Below are 23,811 nucleotides of genomic sequence, written 5' to 3' on the forward strand. Positions count from 1 at the left end.
GAGCAGAAGAGACTTTAAAAAAAAAAAGAAAAATCTTCCTGTTCAAAAACTTTTGACTAGTAATATATATTTTTCAAATGTTAATATTTTACATGTAAATGCATAGAAACTAAGAATTTAAAATACTCATAAATGACAAATAAATGATAAAATTGTCATATAATTTATACTTGCTTATATATATATATATATATATATATATATATATATATATATATATATGTGTGTATGTATATATTTCAATTAATGTAAATTTTGAGACTAAACATTTAAAATATTTTATATATTAAATTAAATTATTACAAAATAAAACTATAAAAATATTCTTAAGTTATTTTCAGTGTTAGTATATGTAAATTCAATTCATATTTAAATCTTAAGAATTTTTCTGAAGATAATTAGAAGAGTCCACTCATTGTTTTTACATTTATTAAATAAATTACACAAGGCAACAGACAAACAAAAATAAAACCAGAGCCCTTTGTACATTTTCTTAAGCACTTCTTGAATCTTGCAACAGTGATATTTGGTTTTACTTAGAAATATTTGCAATATAAAGTCACTTGAGATATCATGTTTATGAGACAAACACTTTTATCACTGCCATTAAACTTTGGCCTCTAATGGTATATTCACTGAAGAACAGAACAAACATTCATTAAGAATTTCAACAAAACAAAGATAACTCAAACATGTCCAAGAAAAAAATAGCTTTAATAACTATAGAATAAATATCATTGCACCAGTGTGAATAACATTTGCAGTCAGTCCTCTCACCTCTGTGGATGTGCAATCTGTGTTTTGAAATCTAACATTCATCATTTTCAGTTAATAAAGAGGCACGTGTTTGGTTTTTGGTTTATTTCTTTTCAAGAACACACAAGGCAGCGTTCATTCGGTTTGATTAAACAAGCATGTTACAGTTTGTTCAAGATCCAGAAGCTGATCTTCACATAAGGCTCTCTCAGTCTAAAGTAGTTTTCCTTGCAGGTCAGTACAGCAGATCTTCATCCAGTGTTAAAAGTTCAGCTCCAGTGGAACTGATAGCCTCTAGAGAGGATCATGCTCTCCAGATCTCTGTCCTCCGCTTTCTCCTTCAGCCGTTGCTCCTCCAGCAGGCTCACCAGTTTGTCTCTTTTCTCCACCACCTTCATGATCTCCACCAGGAGGCCCTGCTCCTCCGAGAGCTCGCTCGCGCTCTTCTCACAGTCTGGAAATACAAAGAGAGGCCTATCGTCAATAATAAGGTAAAATATTGCTCACATAACATTTTCACTGTGTAACAAGGTTTATTCACTTTGAATAACATCAAATATTTTGTAAGACAAGCTTGACACCATAATCAAGTATTACACAATGGCGTCTCTGTGTTGTGCAACAATCGCAGACTTAACGCCGCATGTGTCTCACTGGTAAACAGTGAGCTTCACCATCATCAAGAGCTAAAATAAACTTGTGTTTGCCGGAGGCTGAGGGACCAACCATTGACTTGCAAATTAAGACACTATCACCTTCTTCAGCAGCTATCAATTCCTGTTCACAAGTAAATGCGCCACCACTTACAATATGTTATCACTCTAACAACCAATTATCCAATTCAATATTTAAAAAGTTGGCACACAGATTTAAATGCTCTCACATTTAATATGGAATATTTACCAGTTGACTTTTCAGTTAGCAGATCAGGTGTGTGACCACCCTTTTATGTTGCTCTATGTCTGTACTATCTGTCAAAAGTTTGAAATAATGGATAATACAAACTGATTTTTTTTCTCATATTTGTGAGACATAAACTTGCAGTTTTGAGCTGTAATGTCAGAATTGAAAGGCAAAATCGCAATTATCAGAAATAAAAGTCAGAACTACACGGTATAAGCTTTAAAGGTCATTGCACACTGAGTCTGAAATTTTCCCACATTAAAAAATAAATACGACCTCACGTTGTGTCAATCACGTTTACACACTGCCTCAGATTCGATTGTTTGCGTTTTCGCATCCTTAGCAAGCATTTTGATAGGACAGCATGACAAAAACGGAAAAACGCATACAAAAATTTCTCAGTGTGCAATGACTTTAACACACGCAATTGCGAATTAAGTCAGAATTGTGAAAAATATAAACTCGCAATTCTGAGAACACAGTCTTTTACCCCCTCAAAATCACAACTGCGAGTTTTTATCTCATTCTAAGAAAAGTCAAAAATTGCGAGATACAAACTCGCATTTGCGAGAAAAAAGTAAATTGTGAGTTTATATCATGCAATTCTGAGAAGAAGGTTAAAAAAATTGCGAGTTTATATCTCGCAATTCTGACTTTAGTTTGTATCACGCAATTTTGAGGAAAAAAGGCAAAATTGTTAGTGTATATCATGCAATTTTGAGGAAAAAATATCAAAATTGTTGGTTTATATCACGTAATCCTAAGAAAAAAAAGTCAAAATTGCATGTTTATTTCTCACAATTCTAACTTTAACACGCAATTGCCAGTTTATAGCTCACAATTCTGAGAAAAAAGTAAAAATTGTGTTTATATAACAATTTTGAGAAAAAAAAAAAAAGTAAAAATAGTTAGTTTACATCACACAATTCTGAGAAAGTCAAAATTGAGTTTATATCATGCAATTCTGAGAAAGAGAGTCAAAATTGAGTTTATATCACAATTTTGGCTTAATAACTAACAATTGCAAATTTACATCACACAATTCTGAGAAAAAAAAGTCAAAATTGAGTTTATATCATGCAATTCTGAGGGGAAAAAGTGTGATAACTGTGAGTTTATATCACACAGTTTGACTTTATATAAAGTAAAAATCGTGAGTTTATATCACAGTTTTTAGGGAAAAAAAGCAAAATTGTGAGTTTATATCATGCAATCCTAAGAAGAAAAGTCAAAATTGCAAGTTTATATCTCGCAATTTTGGCTTAATAATTGTAAGTTTACATTACACAATTTTGAGGAAAAAAAAGTCAAAATTGTTAGTTTTTATCACACAGTTTTGGCCTAACTCAGTTGCAAGTTTATATCACACAATTCTGAGAAAAGAGTCAAAATTGAGTTAATATCATGCAATGTTGAGGGAAAAAAGTCAAACTTGTGAGTCATATCATGCAATTCTAACTTTAACACGCAATTGTCAGTTTATAGCTCACAATTCTGAGAAAAAAAAGTTAAAACTGCAAGTTAATATCACAATTTTGAGAGAAAACAAATCAAAATTGTTAGTTTATATCACACAATTGTTAGGGGAAAAAAATCAAAATTTATATATCACGAAATAAAAAAGTAAAAATTGTGAAATTATATCAATTTTTAGAAAAAGTGTCAAAATTGTTAGTTTATTACACAATTTTGACTTTATAAAGTAAAAAAAATTCAGAATTGCGAGACAAACTCGCATTTGCGAGGAAAAAAGTCAAATGCAAGTTTACATTATGCAATTCTAAGAAAAACAAATCTAAATGTTGAGTTTATATCACGCAATTTTGAGGAAAAAAAAAAAGAATCAAAATTCATCAAATCTCAAAAACTGCTTGTTGAACTCACAATTAAATTACACATTTCAAATTAGCAACAAATTCTGAAATGAACTGAATGTTGTTTCTTATGCTCAAATAGTGTTTAAAGTGGGAACCGGAACCTTCTAACAGCCACTGCAGTGACCCAATGACTTTACCAATCAGTGATTGGCTCTTTCATTTAGAAGGTGGGACTATTCTGCCATATTGCACATAGCAGTTTCTCCCATTCATTAATAAAGGAGTAAACCGTCTTTGTATTTCTATAGTCTGTGTTTATATCAAGCAATTTTGACTTTATAACTCGAATTGCGAGTTTATATCATACAATTCTGAAGGGAAAAAAAAAGTCAAAACAGAGTTTATATCTTGTAATTCTGACTTTATAACTCGCAATTGCAAGTTTATATCATGCGATTCTGACAAAAGTCAAAATTTGCGAGTTTGTATCACAAAATTCAGAATTGTGAGATTAAAAGTCCCAGTAACCTTTTTAAAAAAATTTTATTCAGTGGTGGAAATGGGCTTCCATACTACAAAAATAATTTATTCTCATTATCAGTGTTGAAACCATTCTTGCTGCTTAGAATATAAAATATATATCTACTGTTTTTACTTTTTTGATCAGCCTTGGTGAACATAAGTGAAAAAAAAAAATCTTTATTATTACAAACATTTGACCAATATTGAATGTATCATAACAAACCCACCTTCAGTGGCCATTCGTCGTCTCAGGTCTTGCTGTAGCCGACTTTGAGTGTCCTCCAACTCCAGTTCTTGAGCACTTGAGACAAAAGCATGTGTAAGACATATATATAAACCTTGATAAAAACTATAAGAGTCACAGTACTTACAAGATCATGAGTTCAGACTCATATCGCGACAGTTTGTTCTTCTCAAGGACCAGTTTGAACCAGGTTTGCAGTAATGTGGCCTCATCTGTGGAGTCATCGCCTGTGAACACAACATAAGACAAAATGTACTGAAGCCTGAAATCTATAACACGACTAATATGACTCAGTCATGTGATGGTGTCAAATTGTAATAGACTTAGTTGCTAAACATTTGATCTACAGTGCACAATATAAGTCCCAAGCTTCTGAAACTGCTACTGAAAAACATATTACCCAATGATTTTTGGAGTCATTTGTTATTAATAAAAAGCAGAACCAGAATTGAAAATTTAAATATTTAAAAAAAAAAAAAAAATTCAGATTAGAACTTCCCATGACTTGAAGGCCCAGAAAACTCTATTTTAAAATCCCTGATATTTTGAGATTATCTGTGACTGGAAACGTCATGCATGCTCATTAGTTGTTCAAATCTAAAAAAGAACCATTTTAGGAGTCAAACAAAAGCCAAATACTACTGCGATTAAGCTAATAGACTCATATATGTTGGAGTCTCCCACATTGACAGTTTCAGAGCACTGTCCATTACATACTCCAACTCTCTATCCATTTGGAGGCTGCAAATGTCAGTTAACAAAGAACCTATTCAACAAAAAAGCGCACACCACAGCCCCTCATCTTAATACAATTATCCACACAAAGACACGTAAACATGCCGAACAATGGATTCTCGCAGGTCAAAGTGCACCGCCACAAAAGATTCGCCCCCATGCATTTATTAATAGCATTCTGCTGCCCTCAATGAAGTCTGCTGATAGAAGACACACTGTATCCTTGCTGTCCACTTCACAAAAGGGACGTCTTCTATACCGCCTGCATCCTTGCCGCATTGTCAGAGAGAAAGGGGTACTTTGACGAAACAAGGCCAGGAATAAGATGTCACATGACACACTTATAGCAATGCATTTCTTTGCTTCATGCATTAATACTATAGCAGCCTTCAAGTATAAATATAAAGTTCTGTCTTCATTTCCTAGTAGTTCCATTCGGTTTCTTAATACCTGACAATGCCTGTGTAGAATGCAGGACGTCAAAAGAGGAATTTCTGAGGAAGCAGGGGAAGTGAATTTCTAGGTGATGTTAAAATTCAATTTACAGTTTTTATAATTAGAGCTTGGAGCTTTCAAAATATGATTATAAACTCATTATGCATTATGTTAAAAGGCTGCTGCGATTTGGCTTTTTTCATCGGAACGACTTGTTGCCTTTAATAATCCCCACGTAGATCAACATTCACCAAAATAATGAAACATCACATTTTCAGCTCATTTCGGAGGCACTTTTCCCTTTCTCTGTCTATTTACAGAACCCATTACCTCTGCCGTCATTTCAACATAATTTTGACTCTAAATGGCCATTTAGTTCGAATGCAAATCACTATTATTTGAATCTCTAATTTTCCCCCTCTAAAAAAAGTCAAACAATAAGGCAGCAGCTTATTTGCAGGTTGTCTTTGTGTATATGCCATACGTTAGTTCGGATGGAGTATTAAAGTCCTGAAGTGCCTCGAAACCTTTCTGTGGACAATCACAATACATTGAGAATACATACTCAATAGGATAAAACGTACAAATAAATAAATTCATTAATTTAAATAAATAATATAAAAAGAAATAATTAAAATGCAAAAATTCATTACAATACATAAACAATACAATAAAAAAATTCAATATTACAATTAAAAGCATACACACATATGTAATTTAAACGTACTGAATGTGTATTTTTAATTTAGTTTTTATATTTTCTTTTAAAATAATTATTTTATATTTTAAATTATGTACATATAAATCACAATTTATTACAGACTTAGACAATGAAAAAAATAAAAAATCATATTAAAATACAATTAAATATACATACAATTTTTTATGATTCATATGTGTGTGTATATATACAGGGGTTGGACAGTGAAACTGAAACACCTGGGTTTAGACCACAATTAGTATGGTGTTTGGCCTCCTTTTGCAGCCAATACAGCATTATTTCATCTTGGGAATGACAAATACAAGTCCTGCACAGTAGCCAGAAGGATTTTGAGCCATTCCTTTCGCAGAACAGTGGCCAAGTCACTATGTGATGTTGGTGTATGAAAACATTTCCTGACTCGCTCCTCCAAAACACCCCAAAGTGGCTCAATAATATTCAGATCTGGTGACTGTGCAGGCCATGGGAGATGTTTAACTTTACTTTCATGTTCATCAAATCACTCTTGTCACCAGTCTTGCTGTGTGTATTGGTGCATTATCATCCTAATACACGGCACCACCTTCAGGGTACAATGTTTGAGCTATTGGGTGCACAAAGTCAACCTTCACACTCTGCTCTTATTGGTGGAATGTGCGATCAGTAAAGACTGGCCACCAGGCTGCATAAATATAGCCATGAAACCTCCAACACTATATTGGCCAGTGTTTCAGTTTCATTGTCCAACCCCTGTATATATATATATATATGAATCAATTTTTTTTTATATATATATATATATATATATATATATATATATAAAAATAATAATATTTGATGTAATTGTTGTAAAATATTTTGTACACAATTTATATATATATGTATCCAAAAAATAATAATATTTGATGTAATTGTTGTAAAATGTTTTGTACACAATTTCATATTACAATTTTTAATTAAGTGATTTTAGTGTTTTCTTCATCTCCATGAATTAGCCTTAAAAAATGTAATGTGGTGCGACCATGTTTTATATTGAAATTAATTATTTTCCTTAACATAATATAATGATCTCATATTTAAAAAAATAATAATACTTTCAGAGTTTTATAATTTCAAGGTTGCCTTGTTAAATGTAGCTGGCAGACTTATTTTTTCCAGTAAATTAATTCAGTACACATATTTCAACCACAGAAATTAGATATTTTATTTTAATACAGTTATTTTGATTATTGGTCACACCACATGACGAGTGGTCGCTCCAAATGACGCAAAGGCCTTATATCATTAAAAATCTATTTAAAGAGACCAGTTTTTTCTGAACTTTGCCCAATCTTGGCTGCTCAATTGACCCTTCGCCAGGAGTTCGATTAACAGGTGATCTGACCAATCATAATGCCAAATACACCGTTTTGTCCAACAAACAAACCAAGTAGCAGGAGGTTACTGACTCAGATTGTGAGATCACAGCATTAACATCTTTCTTACAGTAGAAAATAAAATCTGGAGTTTGTGATTGACTGCAGGGTCAGACTTAACATGTTGCCTATGGCGAGCATTTATTTTACTTTGAATCTGGTAAAATAGATTAAAATGATTCTTAATAAATAAATAGTAAATTACTAATAAATGCATAATTACCAAACTAAAATTATATGCTCTGAATTATTTTTTGTTGCATTTTTTCTCATATTGTACAAAGATTAAACATAAACCATCTGAAATGACCCAAATTGCAAAAAATCTATTCCAAATGATACTAAAAGTATTTTATGTATATAAACCATTAATTGAATATAAAAGCACAAAAACTGCCAATCTGGGATATATGTCTATAATGGGACACACTCTGCAGTGGTCGCACCACATGATTTCAAATTCAGTCAAAATTTTTGGCCACCTAAACAAAACTAGCTAGCTTTCCACAAAAGGTCACTATAAAATGTATGATAAAAATAAATACTTGTAGAAATAACTTATTATTCATTGTTTTTTTGAGGTCATACCACATGGAAATGTTATGTAGCCATTAAAATGCTATATGATATTTGCTATATGATGCAAAGCCCCATCTCTGAATGGATTTCAACATAAAAGTCCCAAAATGGTAGTTTCTTGATGGTCGCACTACATGATATTTCATAAAATGGAAATTATCGTACAACGTTGGTTTGTATATTATGATAGAATAATATAAATACAAATGCTTTGCAATTTTATACAGGATTACAAAACACTTTTTGTAAAGTTAATCTGAATAAATTTAGGGTAATTAATACATATATAAGGGGTATCTTATTGTTTGTAAGTCTTAGTTTATGATTATCAAATCAATCTAAGAAAAATAACAGGAAGTCCACATAGAGACACCCTGTCAAGTACCTCCCTGTGACTTCCTGTGTGGCATGAAAAAAAAAAAAAACAGGGTAAATCGAAACCAATAAAGTATATACAGATAAAATAATGAATTCAAAAACAAGATTGTGGAAATAAGGTTGTGAAACTCGTTCCAGACGGCAAAATATTTCTCACGTTTGCATGCTTGATAGGACAAATGCATTGTGCTCTTCATTCGCATAGCTGTCAGCAACCGAAGTAAAAGTTGTAAGTGTCATAACACCTCTTTAAATAATCATATCACCATCACAGAGTGAGTGGGTGGAGATAGGGGGGCATGTAAGGACAATGGGACTGATAATGAAGCACTTTAAATAATATATTTCCAGATGTAATAACGTGTGACTGTGTTAGAATGTGCCGTACCAGTTTCTCCTCTGAGGGTCTTCTCCAGAGCCACACCTTTCTCCTCCAGAGCTCTCTGCTTCTCCTCAACTTCCTCTAGCTGTCTTTGGATTACCTGCCAATTACGAAAGTCAACTTTAATGTACCTTGAGTAACTGGAATGTATGTAATTCATATGTATGTTTCTAAGTAGAGATACTTCACATTCAAATTTACGAGAAACTAACTAAATCTGACAAAACCTTCCTCAACAAAGACAAAAGTAAGTGTGTGTGTATGTGTGTGTGTGTGGGGGGGTGGCATACCTGAGCCCTGTGAAGTCTCTTCAGCTGATCTCTCTTGGTTTGTTGGATCGCTGTTTTCTCTTTTTTCTTCTGTGAGGTGCCACTATGAGTCTTTATAGCAAAACATTAAAACAGAACAAAAAAGTGATGTTTAAATTAGGACTTTGTGCTTGAATGTGTGGAGATTTGAACAAATTGTTGAAATAGCATTAGTTGTGTTTCTTTAAGAGAAGCAGAGGAGCTTTTACCTTTTGTGAGTCTGGATCCTGTTCCTCGTCACTAGATGAGTTGGACTCCTCTTGTTGTTGCTGAGCAGACGCTGTGGATACAAACCCACAAGAATAAATGTAGCATTTAAATAGCAAAATGTTTATTATTAAGGGTCTTATCAGTCAATACTGAAATAAATAGAAATAAGCTGTTAATGTAATAATAATAATAATAATAATAATAAAAAGTCAATTTTTCTTTTAGCTCAAGACATGAAAAAAGCAGGGATTTATCAGTAAATAAATAAATAAATAAAAAATAATAATAAAATGTCAATTGTTTATTTAGGACATTAAAAAGTAAGACTATCAGTCAAATAAATAAATATTTATATACTATAAATAATATAATATAATATATTCATATTTACTAAATAAAAAAATAAGAAAAGTATTAACATAATAATAATAATAATAATAATAATAATAAAACATCAATTGTTTATTTAGGACATTAAAAAGTAAGACTTTATCAGTCAAATAAATAAACAAAAATGTATATACTATAAATAATATAGTATAATATATTATAATATATTAATATTTATATTTACTTAATAATAATAAAAAATAAAAATATTAACAATAATAATAATAATAATAATAATAATAATAATAAGTCAGTTGTTAATTTAAGACATTAAAAAGTAGTATTTATTTTAGCTCAAGGCAAATAAAAAAACTGATTTTTAAATAATAATAATAATAATAATAATAATAATAATAATAATAATAAAACGTCAATTGTTAATTTAGGACATTAAAAAGTAGATCTTTATCAGTCAAATTAATAATTTTTTAAAAATATAATATAATATAATATAATATAATATAATATAATATAATATATTTATATTTACTAAAAAAGAAGAAGAATTATTAACATAATAATGATAATAATAGTAAAATAATAATAATAATAATAACCACATTTTCTTTTATCTCAAGGCAAATAAAGCAGAGAGTTATCAGTCAATAAATAAATAATAATAATAAAATGTCAATTGTTAATATTATAATATATAATAATATTTCTATTTATTAAATAAAAATAATAATTATTAACACAACAACTACAACAACAACAAAAATAATAATAAATAATAATTTTCTTTTAGCTCAAGGCAAATAAAAATTTATCAGACAATAAATAAAAAAAATATATATAAAATGTCAATTGTCAGTTTAGAACATTAAAATGTAGGGCTTTATCAGTCAAATAAACAAATATATTTATATAATATAATATAATATATAATAATATTAAATAAAGTAAGAAAAATAATTATTAAAACAACAACAAGAACAACAACAATAATAATAATGTCTAATTTTCTTTTAGCTCAAGGCAAATAAAAGGGATTAATCACTTAATAAATAAATACTAAGAATAAGAATTGAATAAATAATTGTAATTATTTAATTTAGGTCAAGGCACACTTTTAAAAAAGGGAAATATCAGTTAAATAAACAAATGTCATTCAATGTCAGGTAATAATAATAATAATGCATGAATGAATGTGTGAATTAATGAATGAACAAACACCCAATATTGGCTGTTAAAAAAAAAATAAAAAATACTGGCTTAAAAAATATAGTGCTGGGTGTATTGTACATATGGAAGTGTTATGCTGATTATGAATGTAAATGCACATGAACCAGCTCATCACAACCGATCCATTATTCGAAATGACATTTATTAAACTATCACTATGCCATCAAAACATTGTCCTGCAAACAACATAGTATAGCAATGATGCTTTTCTCCCTACTTCGGCCTCTAGAGATGTTTGATACATCACAAGATTAAAGCACCATGTCCTACGGTTACCTGAATATTGCATGCAGAGAATATAATGAAAGCAGAGATTATAATACAAGAGATAAGAGTGCTGCATATAATAACAATGACGTTTATACGCACGCCGTACATCACGCAAATGCCACATGGCATCAAAACTTTAATCACTTACAAATAAAGACCACGTGACGATGAATGCTGATGTTCACCGTCCAGGGTCAACTCATGATGTGTCACATTCATTTTTGATTTATTTATTGCTACACTATGTAACTTTTGGCCTTCTAGCGGTGGATCCAAGCATAAGAAACTACTTCTAAAAACACTGAAATATCTTACTGTTAAAGGTCAACTTGCAATTACCTTTGCTTCTGAATCTGGAAAGTATGGTCAAGATGTCCTTCTGGTTGTCTCCTTTGCTCTGACCTGCTCCTTCGTTCCTCTTAATGCGCAGAGAGGAGAAGAAATTGAGTTTTCTGGGCTTTAAAGAGGCCATGTCATCTTTTGTGCCTTTCTGAGTCTTGGAGCCGAGAGCCACCTGCTCCAGTAACGTTGTGAGCTCACTTCCAGTCCTCAGTCTGGACTGACTTTCATCAGTAGACGTGTTGCTGCGTTCCTCGACCTGGTTGCTCTGAATGCTGCTGCCAAACAAGCCGCTGAGGTTGAAGGACCCCTCAGACATCGGCCTGGCTTTCAAAGGTCGATTTCTCCTGAGGACCACAGGGTTGCTCCCTTTGGAGAAGGACTTCCGGAGACTGCTGGCAAACTGTTGGAAGAGTGGAGGAGTGGGTTCAGGCTGGGGACGGCTTGGTTTTGGTGGAGCTTCTGGTTGTGGAGGATTCGCTGAGGTTCTGTCAAGTTGTTCTTCTTCAGAAGTTGACGGCTTTCCAGGAGCGGCCAAGTCCCAATTAAGCAGCTTCTCCTTTTCTGATGAAGACAGCGTGAGCTTCTTCTTGGGGCTGAGGGAGTTTGCTTCTGAGGGACCAGCTGTGACGACAGGCTCTGGAGAGGAAGTGCTGGGTTTTGGGGATTCGGGAAGAAGGTGTGGGCGATATAGAGGGACTTTTGGGATGTCTTCAATAGGCGTTGACTTCTTGTCCTCCATTAGGGGGCAGTCAGACTCTGTAGTTGATGTTGAAGGCTTTGTTGGTGAGAAAAAACAAGACTTTTATCAGCTCATGGATACAGCAATTGTTGAAATGATTACAAATTAAACACTATTTTGATCATTTAGACTGAGAAACCTTCTAAGTAGCATTTGTAGAACAGCTGGATACAAAAACTGATCATATAGATCACATGATGTTATACAGAATGATAAAAAGTGAATGTAAATCCATTTACTGATTCATGGATCTCCTCAAAGTCCGAGTCTCCATCTTCCTCTGCGAGGGCTTCAGTTTTATCTCGTTTTCCACGGTGAAATTTCTTAAGCAGGATGAGGGGCAGAGCTAAGTGAGGAAATGAACCCACAAAAAATGTTTAGTAAGAGATCAGAGATCTAATGAATTTATATACTTATATACACTACTAGTCAAAAGTTTTTGAACAGTAAGATTTTTAATGATTTTTAAAGAAGCCTCTTCTGCTCACCAAGCCTGCATTTATTTGGTCCAAAGTAAAGCAAAAACAGTAAAATTTTGAAATATTTTTGCCATTTAAAATGACCATTTTTCTATTTGAATATATTTTAAAATGTAATTTATTCCTGTGATCAAAGCCACTCCAGTCTTCAGTGTCACATGATTTTTTTTAAAAAATCATTCTAATATGCTGATTTGCTGTTCAAGAAACAGTTTTTATGATTATTATCAATATTTAAAACAGTTGAGGACATTTTTTATTATTTTATGAACAGAAAGATCCAAGGATCAGCATTTATCTGAAATAAAAAGGTTTTGTAACATTATACACTATACCAATCAAAATCTTGGAGTTGTTTTTTTTTTTTTTTTTAAATAAATTATAGAAATTAGTACTTTAATTTAGCAAGGATGCTTTAAATTGATCAAAAGTGATTATTAAGACAATTAAAATGTTACAAAAGATCTTTTATTTCAGATAAATGCTGTTCTTCTGAACTTTCTATTCATCAAAGAAACCTGAAAAAAATATACTAAGCTGTTTTCAACACAATAATAATAATAATAATAATAATAATAATAATAATAATAATAATAATACATTTTTTTGAGCAGCAAATCAGAATACTGGAATGATTTCTGAAGGATCATGTGACTAAAGCAATGATGCACAGAATCACAGGAATAAATTACATTTTAAAATATATTCAAATAGAAAACAGTTATTTTAACTAGTACATGTTACTGTTTGTGCTGTGCTTTGAATCAAACAAATGCAGGCTTGGTGAGCAGAAGAAATGTGACCCTGGACCACAAAACCAGTCATAAGTGTCAATTTTTCGAAATTGAGCTTTATACATCATCTGAAAGACGAATAAATAAGCTTTCCATCGATGTTTGGTTTGTTAGGATAGAACAATATTTGGCCGAGATACAACTATATTTCAGTATATGGAATCTGATGGTCCAAAAAAATCAAAATATTGAAAAAATGCATTTAAAATCGTCCAAATTAAGTTCTTAGCAATGCATTTTTTAATATTACTAATTAGAAATTACATTTTGATATATTTACAGTAGGAAATTTACAAAATATCTTCACGGAACATGATCTTTACTTAATTTCCAAATGATTTTTGGCATAAAAGAAAAATCCATAATTTTGACCCATACAATGTATTTTTGGCTATTGCTACAAATATACCCCAGCGACTTAAGACTGGTTTTGTGGTCCAGGGTCACAAATGTCTTTAAAAAAATTTCAAAATCTTTTGACTGGTAGTGTATAAAGAACTAAAAACAGAAGACAAACACGGATAAAAATGAAATTAAAACTAATAATAGTAATAATAATAATAAATCAGTAGCATTCTGAATGCTTTAGAAACAATAAATTGTAAAATTAAGCATTCACTAGTAAGTTTCACTTGAAATTAGGATTCACTCATACACTTGCAAGGAAACTGACATGGTAAACAATGGCTAAACTGTGCTAATAACTACATTAAGGAGCTGGAAATAACTGTAGGCAAAGCAATTCAAATTTACTGTAAAGATTTGCCTGTACTAATTGCTTTTGAGTGGTCTCAAACAATAGCTGTAAAACAGACCAGCAGCGCCCTCTGGTGAAGAGGGTGGATATGACCAGCATCCAACAGAAGAAACGAATGAAAACTTCTCAAGTCTGTTCCGTCTGTATCGTCCCAGTGAGAGATTTTGAGGCTTTACGAATGCGGAGGAAAGTAAATTGAACGTTTTCGGACGTTTCAGTGTGAATGAGAAACTTTTGGAAAACGCTAGTTTGGACGAAGAGCGTTTTCAAACGGAAAATGAAGACGTAGCTTTATAGTCTGCCTCTGAATTTTAGTGTATATAAACCCATATCAACTATTTACCTCATTCTTAAACGCGTAAGTAAGCCTATGGGTGAGACTTCCGGTTCAAGAATAACAACGTGAAGTAAACGGTAAAACTGTTTGCACTACAAACCAGCGTGTTCATTATTAAGATAATATATTAAAATAATATGGTAATACACACCAATTTCAATATGAAGTAGCAAAACGAGCTTTATATGCAGATGAGACCGCAAACTAGACACCTACAATTTACAAATGGCCGCCCTGGTGAAAAAAACCAGCATATGCTGGTAGGTATGTTTTGATGCTGGTTTAAGCTGGTCCTTAGCTGGTTTATGCTGGTCCTTAGCTGGTTTATGCTGGTCCTTAGCTGGTTTATGCTGGTCCTTAGCTGGTTTATGCTGGTCCTTAGCTGGTTTAAGCTGGTCCTTAGCTGGTTTATGCTGGTCCTTTGCTGGTTTTTGCTGGTCATGTTGCTGGTCAAGGACCAGCATGAACCAGCAAAGGACCAGCTTAAACCAGCATCAAAACATACCTAACCAGTCTATGCTGTTTTTTTCACCATGGCGTTCTTATGGGAAAAATAAGGTGGATAGTGTAGCTTTCAGAGAAGTTGCTTTAGAGTTTCCTTTCAGTGCTAAATACCAAGAAACTGAGATCTAATAATGAAGCACATGTGCTCGGGCGACCAAAAGCTGCATTAGCTTTTATAAATAGCGTATGACGCTTGATAATAATCCTGTCAGGATTAACAAATTAATTCAGATTGGTTTAAGTGTGGCAACTGACATCACAGAAACTACAATAAGCAAGGCTGAATCATGTTCAGTCGAGAGAAGGAATGGGAGAGACTCGACTGAGCTCGTTATCAACCTTGAGCAAATAAATTTAATAGAACTGAAGATGGTGGTTCACAACACGAGCTCAATAGGGAAGAGGAAAAACACTTCTGCCGTGTCTTTGAAGGTTTCCGTATTGTCGGTTTTATTTGTGGGAGACTGAATGATACTTACTGGATCGGATTTTCTTTTTCCAGAGGTTGTTTTTGTTGGTAATTTCACCTTTGGCGGAGGAGCGTTTCACTGATGAAAAGAGGAAGAAGTGACAGTGATAATTTAAGAGGTTTTTAATTCAGTACACATAATGCAAAGTTTCAATATGTGTTTATTGTTTCACCTTGGAATTTTTCTTTTCAGCCAACAGCCAATAAAGACAAGCTAAGCAAACAAATCCAACAGCTGTTGTCTAACAAGCAGCATGTGTGACTGAACAAAATGTTCAGGCCGCTGCAAGACAAGTCCAGCAGCCAAAAATAATACACAGTCAATGTGAAAGTCTGGCTTTTTGACTGCCACTCCTTAACCTCATCCAAAAAACAGACGAGAATCCAAGCAGGAAACTCAAGAGATGAACATAGCTTCAACTATTTAATGGTGCAAAAGTGTCATTTTTGGACACTTTAACCATCCTTAAAGGAGAAGTTCACTTCCAGAACAAACATTTACAGATAATTTACTCACCCCCTTGTCATCCAAGAAGTTCATGTCTTTCTTTCATCAGTTGTAAAAAAATTTTTTTTGAGGCAAACATTTCAGGATTTCTCTCCATATAGTGGAGTTCTCTGGTGTCCGTGAGTTTGAACTTCCAAAGTGCAGTTTAAATGCAGCTTCACAGGGCTCCAAATGATCCCAGCCAAGGAAAAAGGGTCTTATCTAGCGAAACGATCAGTTATTCACTAAAAAACTGACAATTTATATACATTTTAACCTCATATGCTCATCTTGTCTAGCTCTGCATGAACTCTGTGTAATCCGGGTCAATACATTTAGGGTATATCAGAAAACTCCCATCTGATTTTCTCCTCCAACTTCAAAATCGCCCTACATCACTGCAAAAGTAGAAAATAACTCATCGTTTCGCTAGGTAAGACGCTTCTTCCTTGGCTGGGATCGCTTAGAGCCCTTTGAAGCTGCATTTAAATGGCATTTTGGTAGTTCAAACTTGCAGGCATCATGAAGAGAAATCCTAAAAATTTTTCCTCAAAAAACTATTTCTTTACGACTGAAGAAAGAAAGACATTAAAAGGAGAAGTCCACTTCCAAAACAAAGATTCACGTATAATGTACTCACCCCCTTGTCATCCAAGATGTTCATGTCTTTCTTTCTTTGGTCATAAAGAAATTATGACTAAACAATTCTAATTCAAAGAAGGAAATGGAATTGGAATTGGAATTCAACAAAAATTACAGGAAACAGAGTTGGAACTGAATTGGAATTACAGGAAGCGGAATTCAATTCAGGGAAATTCCACTGAATTCCGTTTATTTCTGTTTCTGAGCATTTATTTGTGATTGCATTTAGAGACATACATTTGAACTTTATTTATGATGCTTTACAAATACCAAGTAATGTATGAAATAGAGTTGATCAAATGCAAGTAAATAAAAATGAGAACTGTACATTATGAATTAATAATTGAATGACAGTGGTGATAAGTTTCTGGATGTACTATACATTCAATATATGACTACCACATAATATATGTCTCAACTCACAAAAAAAATGAGTCATGTTCATTCATGTATTTCATTCACTTTTTATTGCATTGAATTATCATCATTTCCTGAAATTTGGCATCGCTAAGATTGCATCTCTCAGGCCTAAATATCTCAAGTGGAATTTATTTGATTTCAGTTCTGTTTCCTGACATTCCAATTCAATTCCAATTCCATTTCCTGTCAGCTGCATGCAATTCCAATTCCATTTCCATTCCAGGAAGTGAATTGGAATTTACCATTCATTCTCAATTCAATTCATGAATGGCCCCAACCCTGGTGCCCCGATTTTGAACTTCCAAAATGCAGTTTAAATGCAGCTTCAAACGATCACAAATGCGGTTGTAAACGATCCCAGCCGAGGAAGAAGGGTCTTATCTACCGAAATGATCGGTTATTTTCATTTTAAAAAATACAATTGTAATACTTTTTATTCTCAAACACTCATCTTGTCTTGCTCTCCCTGAACTCTGTGTATTCTGGTTCAAGACAGTTAGGGTATGTCGAAAAACTCCAATCGTATTTTTTCCCTCAACTTCAAAAATCATTTCAAAATCATCCTACATCTCTGCATAAGTACCGACCCAGTCTCTGAAAAGTAAACCTGCAAAGAAGATCAAACACCCTTAACAAAAAAGGTAAAACACCAATACAGGACGATTTTGAAGTTGAGGGAGAACATGAGATGGGAGTTTTTCGACATACCCTAACTGACATGAACTGGAAAAAAACAGTCCAGGCAGAGTAAGACAAGACAAGTGTTTGACATTAAAAATATATAAATTGTATATATATATTTTTTAATGAAAATAACCAATTGAGACCTTTCTTTCTTTTTCATCTGCATTTGGGATCGTTTGAAGCCACATTTAAACGGCATTTTGGAAGTTCAAAATTGGGGCACCATATCAGTCCATTATATGGAGAAAAATGCAGATTTTTTTTCCTCAAAACAATTTCTTTACAACTGAAGACAGACAGACATGAACATCTTGGATGACAAGGGGGTGAGTAAATTATCTGTAAATTTTTGTTTTGGAAGTGAACTTCTCCTTTAATGTATGATTGAAAGGCCCTTTAATACGTCACTTTAAGTGTCTAAAGATCCTATGACAGGAAAACTATGAGGAAAAGATAAGTTTGACTGACCTTTCTGTAGAGGAGAATCAGGACACACAGGTGCAGACTCTGCAGGATCTGGCTTTTTAGATGAATCTTTGACCTCACTACTCCAAAATATGCAAAAGACAGTGTTAGACAGGATCTTTGTAGCTAACATTTTTTGAGTCTTAAAGGGGTAGCTCACCAAAAAATGGAAATTGTGTCATTAATTACTCACCCTCATGTCGTTCCAAACGTGACCTTCATTCATCTTCGGAACACAAAATTACTTTTTATGAAGTCTGAGAGCTTTCTGACTTGCAACATAACTGAAACGTTCAAGCCCAGAAAGGTAGTAAGGACATTGTTAAAATAGTCCATAAGACATCGGTGGTGCAACCGTAATGTTATGAAGCTACGAGAAACATTGTGGTACTCTTGTGGTCCAACATCGAAGACTGACACAGAAGAGAAGAAATTGTTAAATAAAATCAGTATTTTTGTTTTCTCGTATCTTAGTAACATCACGGTTGATCCACTGATGTCACATGGACTATTTTATCGATGTCCTTACTGCCATTCTGGGCCTTGAACGTGTCATTTGTGTTACTATGCAGGTCAGAAAGATCTCGGATTTCATCAAAAATATCTTAATTTGTATTCTGAAGATGAACGAAGGTCTTTCGGGTTTGTAACAACATGAATTAATGTAATTAATGGCAGAATTTACATTTTTGGGTGAACTATCCCTTTAAATCTTGACGTTTTATAGCTCCTTGTTGTGGTAAATTAAAAGTTTAATTGTTCAAGTGAATATTGTGGACCAACCTAATGTTTATGACCTCCGTTGAGTTTGAGAGGGTCTGCACCTCTGCACTCTCAGCTGGAGCGTTGGGGTTTGACAAACCCTTTGGGTCATTCTGAGATTTGGAGTCTGATTCGGCTCCTGCGGGGTCCACGCACACATAATATGACAGACTGAATTTATTTAAAAAAAAAAAAAAAAGACCCTGCTATCATTCTCCTTATGTTCAGAAATGATTACATACCTTAATGTCTGTATATCACCAGCACAATTACATCAACAACTATAATAATAATATTTTTAAAAAAGTAATTTACTGTATTATTATTACTCCAGATATCCTTGAAGAGGAAATGTAATGAATTTAACTTGTAAAATGGTCCAGTCTTTAGTTGATTGGTTTAATTAAATGGTTTGTAAAAGCTGGATTCCTGTTCCAATGACAGTGTAAGGTCATTGAAAACCTTCATTATGTGACAGTATGTCTAAACACATGGCAAATATGAACTAATTTCTCATCTCTTTATTCATGTTAAACAGACATTATAACCTTGAGATGCTCTCCATATGAATGTCTGTTTTTCAATAGTCTCTATCCCTCACTATTTAGCTCTATTTCCCTCTAGCACACTCTATGATAGTCAGTCATTCAAGTATATACTGAATACTGCACTCAATACTGCTTTTGAGTTAATGACATAGCAAGAGTTCTTCAAATGTTTCTAAACAAGCTTTTTCATTCATTTTTGCAAATCCCACAAAACAACAACAAAAAAACTACTCATAAAAAGTATTTGCAAAGTTTTCATCTTTACGTTTTGTCTATACAGATTAGCCAAATGAATAAATTAAATGAAACATGGATATGAATAAATTTAATTTAACCCTCATGTTCTGTTAGGGGTGTGAAAGACACCAAGGCCTTGATAAATATATTACATGTCTTTCTTTATTTTCTCTTTCCTCCTGTCCTTCCATCTATCCATCTTTCTATCTATAATCCATCTATCTATCCATCTGTTTATCATCCATCTGTCCATCCATCATATGTGAGAGAAAATCGCCTTTAAAGATGTATAAATGAAGTTTTTAGCAATTCATATTACTTGATCTTTAATTAATATCCTAATGATTTTTGGCTTAAAAAAAATAGATAAAAGATCATTTTGACCCATGCAGTGTATTTTTGGCTATTGCTACAAATATACCTGTCCTACTTAAGACTGGTTTTGTGGTCCAGGGTCACTAATAACTAATAATAATAAGGGATAACTAATAATATATCTATCTATTTATCCATCCATCCATCCCATCTATTTATCTTCCATCTGTCCATCCATCATCCATCCATTTATCTATCCATCCATCGTTCCACCCATATATCCATCTATCATCCATCTGTCCATCCATTTATCTATCTATCCATCATCCATCATCTGTCTATCATCCTCATCCATCCATCCATCCGTCCGTCCATCCATCTTCCATCTATCGATGCATCCATCCATCATCTATTTATTAGTCTATTCATCTATTATCCATCTATCATTCCACCCTTTCCGTCCTCCATCTATCCATCCGTCCGTATATCCATCATTCATCCATCATCTATCATCCATCCGTCCATCCACCATTCTATTGATTCATCCATCCGTCCGTCTGTCCATCATCCATTTATCGATTCATCCATTCATCATCTCTCCATCCATCTGTCCGTCCATCATCCATTCATCTACCTATCCATCCCTCCGTCCGTCCGTCCATTATCCATTCATCTACCTATCCATCAGTTGTCTTTCTATCATCCATCAATCGATTCATCCATCCATCATTCATCTATCCATCCCTCCCTCCGTCCATCGTCCATCCATCCGTCCGTCCATCATCCATTCATCTACCCATCCATCAGTCATCTTTCTATCATCCATCAATCATCCGTCCGTCCGTCCATTATCCATTCATCTACCTATCCATCAGTCATCTTTCTATCATCCATCAGTCGATTCATCCATCCGTCCGTCCATTATCCATTCATCTACCTATCTATCAGTTGTCTTTCTATCATCCATCAGTCGATTCATCCATCCATCATCTATCCATCCCTCCCTCCGTCCATCCATCCATCCATCCGTCCATCCATCATCCATTCATCTACCTATCCATCAGTCGTCTTTCTATCATCCATCAGTCGATTCATCCATCCATCATCTATCCATCCGTCATCGTCCATCATTCATTCATCTACCTATCCATCAGTCGTCTTTCTATCATCCATCAATCGATTCATCCATCCATCATCTATCCATCCGTCCGTCCATCCATCCATCCATCATCATCCATTCATCTACCTATCCATTAGTCATCTTTCTATCATCCATCCATCTATCATCTGTCTATCATCCATCTATCCATCCATCGTCCGTCTATCATTCATCCATCATCCATCCCTCTATCCATCCACCCATCTGTCATCCGCCCATCATCCATCTATCGATTTATCCATCCATCCATCCATCCATCTATCTTATCTATTGTTCTATTCCTCCATCACCCATCTATCATCCATCCATCCATTCATTTTATTTATTTATTTACATATATATTTTTAATCTTAACAGAACATGGTGGTTAAAAATGTGTGTAGACCCTTTGTTTAATGATTTTTCTGTATGATTTAAGCTCAAATTAGAAGGCAGTGCAGTCACCTACAAAAAGCAGATAAAAGGAAAGGACAGAAAAGACCCAAAAGAACCAAGTTAAGTTCAACTATACAAGAATTCAGACTATTTAAAATGGGTCTGATGTATGCACTACAAATATTCTTTAAAATGGTTTGTTGCAGTTCCAATGCTTTAAAACGTGGGACGTGAAGTTAAAAAGTGTGAAAAGTGAGAAAAAAAAAAAAAAAAGGGGAAGGTTATGTTGGTGAATTGTGAGTGTGATATATCTGTCACAGGGTTATTTTTTAGGCCTGCTTTGAATTGTGATAGTTGAGTTACAGTTCATATTATGAGCTCGGCAGTAAATATTTGTGTAGAATGGTTCATCATTGCACTGATGAACACAAATACATCTTTGCTGGGGGATTACTCAGGAAGCTCGGCAGACAAAAAGGCAGAAACAAACTTTTAGAGTTAAAAATGAATTTATTTTAAGCGTACAGGCTTTAAATATATTATAAATTAAGAGAAACAGTCTTTCATTGTGAAATATACAAAGAAATAGTAAGCCAAAAATTTACAAAAACAATCCTCAAAAGGACAAAGGAGTGCAAAAACTAAGTCTTCTTATATGTCGACCTCAGTTTGTTTTTAAGAAAAGGAACAAGAGAGTGCTCTTACATGGGATTGGGATAGTAAAGCAGCCTCTGCAACAGAGAGGACAAACATGAAAAGAAACAAGAAGGGAGATTACTTTACGGGACGCAGTGTGCTAGAAAAAAAAAACAGGTGCATGCTGGGATAGTCAAGCATGCAAGTGCACTGTTAGTACATTAGCTCTGCTACAAAAAAAACACTTATTGGTGAAGGACAGTGATGTGTGTGATAACTAATAAGAAATGTTCATACATTAGACCCATGCTGCATTCACAATAGTGGGGTTAATACTATAGTTAAAGGATGCGCGGTGCAAAGCGAAACAACCTGATCACCTGACCCATGCAGGCCAATCGCGTTCCTGCTCTCACGGTTTCAGCCAATCAGAGGTTGAAGCATTGGAAACTTGAAACAGACTATGTATGATGTAGAAAAAGAATGGGAAGGATGAAATATGAAGAGAAAGAAGGAAATCGAGAGAGAAAAAGCACTAAAATCAAGAGTGAAATTTTCAGAACTATATTATGCATGTTGAATACACTAGCGAAAAAGACATTTTTAAAGGTATACACCACACATTTAGTGGAATGTCTGAACACTGATTGATAAAACAATTGGAGGTACCCTATTTACGGCGATCCCGAATGACATTTCCGCCACTTTGACATTAGAAAATGATGCATTTCAACAAATAAAGTCTATAAACATTACAAAGAAGAAAAAAAAAACAATTTTCGGTTATAAGCTACAGCTAGATTCTCCAAAAGGCTGTAAACTACAAAAACTGTGAACATTTTAACAGCAACAACAACAAAGATCAAGCCTATTATATTTCCTCATTAACAAATTCGTCAAAATGCATTTTAATACTGTTTGGCATTTCCATTGCACATAAAGGAAGCTAAGTTACGTTAACCGGCAGTTTCAGGCAGTTAGGATGAAGCGGCACAGCCCTTCTCAGTAAAGTGCTCTTAGTTTATCAACTTTGGTTCTTAGTTTTCAATCAAAGGAGTGTTTATAAATACTCTTTCTTAAACCCTGTAGGGCCATAGTTGCGTCTTAAAGGGACAGTTCACTCAAAATGACAAATCTGTCATTATTTACTCACCCTAATGTCGCTCCAAACCTGTATGACTATCTTTCCTTTGCAGAACACAAAATAACATACTTTATGTTGATGTCAATACAATGAAAGTCAATGGGGTCCAAAAACACTTTTCATTATTTAAAATGTTTTTCACATACAGTAGTCAGTCAGGTTTGGAGTGACTTGAGGGTGAGTAAACAATAATGGAATTGTCATTTTGGGTGAACTGTCTCTTTAAGACGACTAAAATTAAGCTTCTCATTCAAATCACGTAGCACTGTCAAAGGTCAGAGAAAAAA

General features: G+C 33.6%; 1 protein-coding gene across 8 annotated transcripts in view; it reads right to left on the minus strand.

The window, feature by feature from the left end:
- Positions 1 to 412: 412 nt before the first annotated feature.
- mical2b (microtubule associated monooxygenase, calponin and LIM domain containing 2b) overlaps positions 413 to 23,811 on the minus strand; it is a 75,414-nt gene continuing 52,015 nt past the window's right edge. For 7 of the 8 annotated variants that reach the window (XM_051099667.1, XM_051099673.1, XM_051099671.1 and 4 more), the window contains 11 exons: positions 19,132 to 19,249; positions 18,352 to 18,428; positions 15,661 to 15,729; positions 12,550 to 12,656; positions 11,569 to 12,346; positions 9,384 to 9,454; positions 9,157 to 9,246; positions 8,873 to 8,966; positions 4,370 to 4,469; positions 4,226 to 4,299; positions 413 to 1,210 (listed from right to left, as the gene is read on the minus strand). In XM_051099667.1, coding sequence (XP_050955624.1) covers positions 1,026 to 1,210; positions 4,226 to 4,299; positions 4,370 to 4,469; positions 8,873 to 8,966; positions 9,157 to 9,246; positions 9,384 to 9,454; positions 11,569 to 12,346; positions 12,550 to 12,656; positions 15,661 to 15,729; positions 18,352 to 18,428; positions 19,132 to 19,249 — 1,763 coding nt within the window. In that variant the 3' untranslated portion in view covers positions 413 to 1,025. Of the gene's footprint in view, positions 1,211 to 4,225; positions 4,300 to 4,369; positions 4,470 to 8,872; positions 8,967 to 9,156; positions 9,247 to 9,383; positions 9,455 to 11,568; positions 12,347 to 12,549; positions 12,657 to 15,660; positions 15,730 to 18,351; positions 18,429 to 19,131; positions 19,250 to 22,002; positions 22,476 to 23,811 lie in introns of those variants that run through there. The other variant, XM_051099674.1, reaches the window with a different exon arrangement.

Source organism: Labeo rohita, chromosome 25 (assembly GCF_022985175.1).
Source record: "Labeo rohita strain BAU-BD-2019 chromosome 25, IGBB_LRoh.1.0, whole genome shotgun sequence".
Lineage (NCBI taxonomy): Eukaryota > Metazoa > Chordata > Actinopteri > Cypriniformes > Cyprinidae > Labeo > Labeo rohita.